At 48.6% G+C, this 3,712-nt stretch overlaps 1 protein-coding gene and 2 non-coding genes across 3 annotated transcripts; all 3 read right to left on the reverse strand.

The window, feature by feature from the left end:
* Positions 1–1,057: 1,057 nt before the first annotated feature.
* Positions 1,058–3,412, reverse strand: LOC125320440 (cytochrome c oxidase subunit 7C, mitochondrial). The gene is made up of 3 exons (XM_048292755.1): positions 3,208–3,412; positions 2,098–2,243; positions 1,058–1,146 (listed from the first exon to the last, which is right to left on the reverse strand). Exons 1-2 carry the CDS (start codon positions 3,280–3,282, stop codon positions 2,127–2,129), a joined length of 192 nt encoding a protein of 63 aa, XP_048148712.1. The 5' UTR covers positions 3,283–3,412; the 3' UTR covers positions 1,058–1,146; positions 2,098–2,126.
* On the reverse strand, positions 1,726–1,786 carry LOC125320588. The gene has a single exon (XR_007201208.1). It is a non-coding gene; the product is annotated as a small nucleolar RNA Z39 (small nucleolar RNA).
* Positions 2,975–3,037, reverse strand: LOC125320589. The gene has a single exon (XR_007201209.1). It is a non-coding gene; the product is annotated as a small nucleolar RNA Z39 (small nucleolar RNA).
* Positions 3,413–3,712: the final 300 nt, after the last annotated feature.

Genomic DNA, 3,712 nt, shown 5'->3' on the forward strand with positions numbered 1-3,712 from the left:
ATCAGGGACTCTGGAATAAGGGGGAACAGTCATCTTGCACTTTAGACTCACCCCTGAAAAAAGAAATGTGGAACCCAGGAGCTGTTCTGTTACGAGCAGCATGTTACCACTCCCACATACTGTTTCTGGGGGAGCTTGATGAGAAACTGACATCCATACAGAACAGCAAGAAAATACAAAATTTTATGAAACTGTTCAGTTTGCAGATTCTGATGCTTCAAGCCACAGTAAATGCACTGTGCTGCAGCAGGAGGGAAAGAGCAGAGCAGAAAAGTTCACAAGAAAAGCAGCTCACAGCCTTTCAGAGCACTGCCTGCAAGGGTGAAGGGGCCATCCCAGAGCAAGGCCAGTGCTTTCCATAGCCTGTGCCTCCAGAAAGCAGCGTGGCCACAACAACAGCAGGTGTGAAAATGAGTTTCTATTTGTGCTGTCAACAAGGCCACTGACTGAAGTGTCTGTGAGTTCTCATTGGTTTCAGTATCCTGACAGCATTCACAGCTCCTGGACTATCTTTAATTACACAGGCCTCAAGGCCAAGCACAGCTCTACCAGCAGAAAGCCATCAATTCCCTCCAAACACCTCCAAACCTACAGTAGTTCCAGTTTTGGTAACTGTAGAATACTACCAATAATTTTTTCTGGTCAGAGTTATGCCCACCTCATCCCCTGAGCCTGAAGCCTCATGAAACCTTTACAACAGTGCCCAAGTTCCTGCTCAGAGCTGATGCTACAGAGACCTAGGACCAGCAGCTCTTTAGAACAGCTGAGCATGGAAGAAAAGCCAAAGAAAATCCTCACTGAAGTTAAACAATTCTGCAGCATGGATTATATGACAGGATACCCACTTCTATAAACAATCCCAAGTCATTATTCTGAGCCATAACAAAAGTTCAGCCCAATCCCAGTTTTGAAATGTTATTTTCCCTATCCCGTTTTTATACAAAATGACAGCTAACTGTTTAATTTAATGGCAAAACACTGCAATTTGAAGGGGTTCTCAGTACAGACCAGCTGTCAAAAGCACTCAGGAGTTTCACAAAACACACAGCCCAAGGCCTTGGGGTTTAAGATTTTATTTAGAGATATCCAGCATGGGTTGCAGCTATCATTTTCCCATTGAACAATGCTGTGTAGAAGACTTCAGCTCTGCAAGAAAAAGAAATTGAACACATTTAAGAACCCTGTAATAAACATTTAATTAGAATTTTTGATGGGCTTTGCATCATCCTCTGTCTGGTTTTGCATCAGAGGCCTTGACTTGCATGGAACCACACAGTTCTACATGCACAAGTTCAATATAAGTCTGCTGATTTTGGTTTTCTCCTCAGTCTAGGGTGGAAAAACCAGCAAACTGGTAAAGGAATTACATAATTTGTTCCAATTATGAGATTCCAGTGAGGATTGTTATTTCCTTTCAAGAACTATCTGTGTCACTCAAAAACGTTTTAAATTCTCAGACTACAGACAATATTGGGGTCCCAAAGTGGAATCAATTTAAGACAAAGTGAAGTGGGCTTTCAACTGGAAGTGGCATACTTGCACAGTCTGAGTCATGTCTGAGGCTTCCTTTATTAGAATCATCAGCAAGCACCAATTAATTTCTGTTAATGACCTCATCTCAACTGGACAGTGTGCCATAAACCATTAGGAATGATGTAGGTGGTGACATTGTTTTGATACAGGGCAGGTTCAAGAAAACTTTATTTCCCCCTGAGCTTTATCTGGCACATCAGAAAGCGTTTACAGCATCACAGTTTCTCATCCTGTTCTGTCACATCACACGTGCCAGAGACTCCCACAGATCACGCCAGGCACAGCTCTTTATTTCCTCAGGGGAGGAAACAGACATGGCTTTGGTTAGAGCCAGAAGCTGCAGGCAGAGAGGTGTGGCCTCTGGGGAGGCAAAGGTCGCAAACCACCAGAGTGCAGCAGCTCTGTGACACAAACTTCCACCTGCTCACCGTCTCAGTTATGATGCAGCTGCAGACCACAACTCCTCACAAGCTGCACTGCAAAAGGTTGAGGGTTATAAGGGTTTTTGATGAGGTCAGGCTCCCTAAATTCCACAGTGCTATGAAATCCAATAAAAGCAGTTACCCAGCTAGTGCAGCTATGGCCTGTCCTCTTCATTTCTTCAGGAGCTGGTGTCTGACTATGAGGAAAGGGGCACCAAATCCACTCCCGAAGAATGCACACATCATCGCGAGCAGCCGCCACTTGTTGTCCACAGAAAATGGGAGGTTCTGGAGAAAAAAAAGGGAGTTCTACCTTTGCAATCAATGCATTAATTCCTTTCTCATCCATTTAAAAGTGCTAAGAATCTCAGAGCAAAACAAATACGCAGTTTCAAAGCATTTTCAATACCTCTCAAGGAAAGAAACACAGTATTTAGGATAGTAAATAACCTTCCAGTACCTGAAGGGCACCTACAGGGAAGCTGGAGATGGACTCTTCATCAGGAACTACAGTGCCAGGACAAGGGGGAACAGATTCTAACAGAAAGAGAGGACACTTTGGGTGGATATTAGAAAGAAGTTCTTCCCTTTAAGGGTGAGGATGCCCTGGCACAGGGTGCCCAAAGCAGCTGTGGCTACCCCTGGATCCCTGGAACTGTCCAAGGCCAGGTTGGATAGAGCTTGGAGCAGCCTAGGAGAGTGGGAGATGTCCCAGCCCACGTCAGGGGGTGGAAAAAATGATCTTTAAGGTCTCTTCCAGCCCAAATACTCCATGATTACAGCTTGGGTGTGACCTCTGGAGGTCACTTTGTCCCCTTTTCCCCTCCCTCTCCAAGCCAAGGTGGGGCCAGTTTGCTGCAAGTCTCACGCAGTCAGATATAAAACCCCCTGAGGATACACATCCACAACCTCCCCAGTGTTCTGGTATTTCATCATCTTCACCGTGAAAAAATTCCCTCATCTCAATTACACACGTAAAATTAGCCTTTTAGACCAAAGGCTTGAGAAAACACGCCAGGTACATCAGAAAGCGTTTACAGTATCATTGTTGCCCCTCATACCGCAATGCTCATCATCTGTACCACCGCGGGGAAGGGCGCTGGCGTCTATTACCACACGATCTGCGCTGCTGTGGCATCACCGCGCCACGCCAAAGCCCACATAACAAGAACCAGCCACAAGGCAGCCATCAACCCCCACCCCACCATCCCCCTCCCCGCGACCTTCAGCGGGCTAGGACGCTCCTGCCCACCTTCCCGGGTCCCTCCTCATAGTGGCTGCGGCGGATGGCAGAGGTAGCGAAGCGGCGGACGCCGGCGGACAACATGGTAGGGACAAGAGACAGCGGCCACTCGTCCGCCCTGCGCGACCTTCCCGAGCGCGGCGCGGCTGACAGGAGCCGGAACCGGAAGCGGGAAGGAGGACGTGAGCTCCCCGTGCATGACGGGAGCTGTAGTTCCGCAAGGTCACGTGCAGCCAAACGACGGCCTGCGGTTGGTCGAGCCCCGCGCGCGCTCCCCGGGGGCGGGAGAGTCCCGCTCACCCCCGCCGCCATTTTGTGGTGGCTGAGGGGCGGTGGGGAAATGGCGGGAGTGGGGCTGGCGGGTCCGACGCTTAGCTACGTCTCGCGAGCTGCACTGGACCACTTTTAACGTAGAACTCATGGATCCCGCGAAATGGACGAAAAAATACAGTAACGGAGTGGTCTGTGTTGGAAGGGACCTTAAAGCTCATCCAGTTTTACACTCCCCGCCCCC

This window comes from Corvus hawaiiensis, chromosome Z (genome assembly GCF_020740725.1).
Source record: "Corvus hawaiiensis isolate bCorHaw1 chromosome Z, bCorHaw1.pri.cur, whole genome shotgun sequence".
In the NCBI taxonomy this organism is placed as follows: Eukaryota; Metazoa; Chordata; class Aves; order Passeriformes; family Corvidae; genus Corvus; species Corvus hawaiiensis.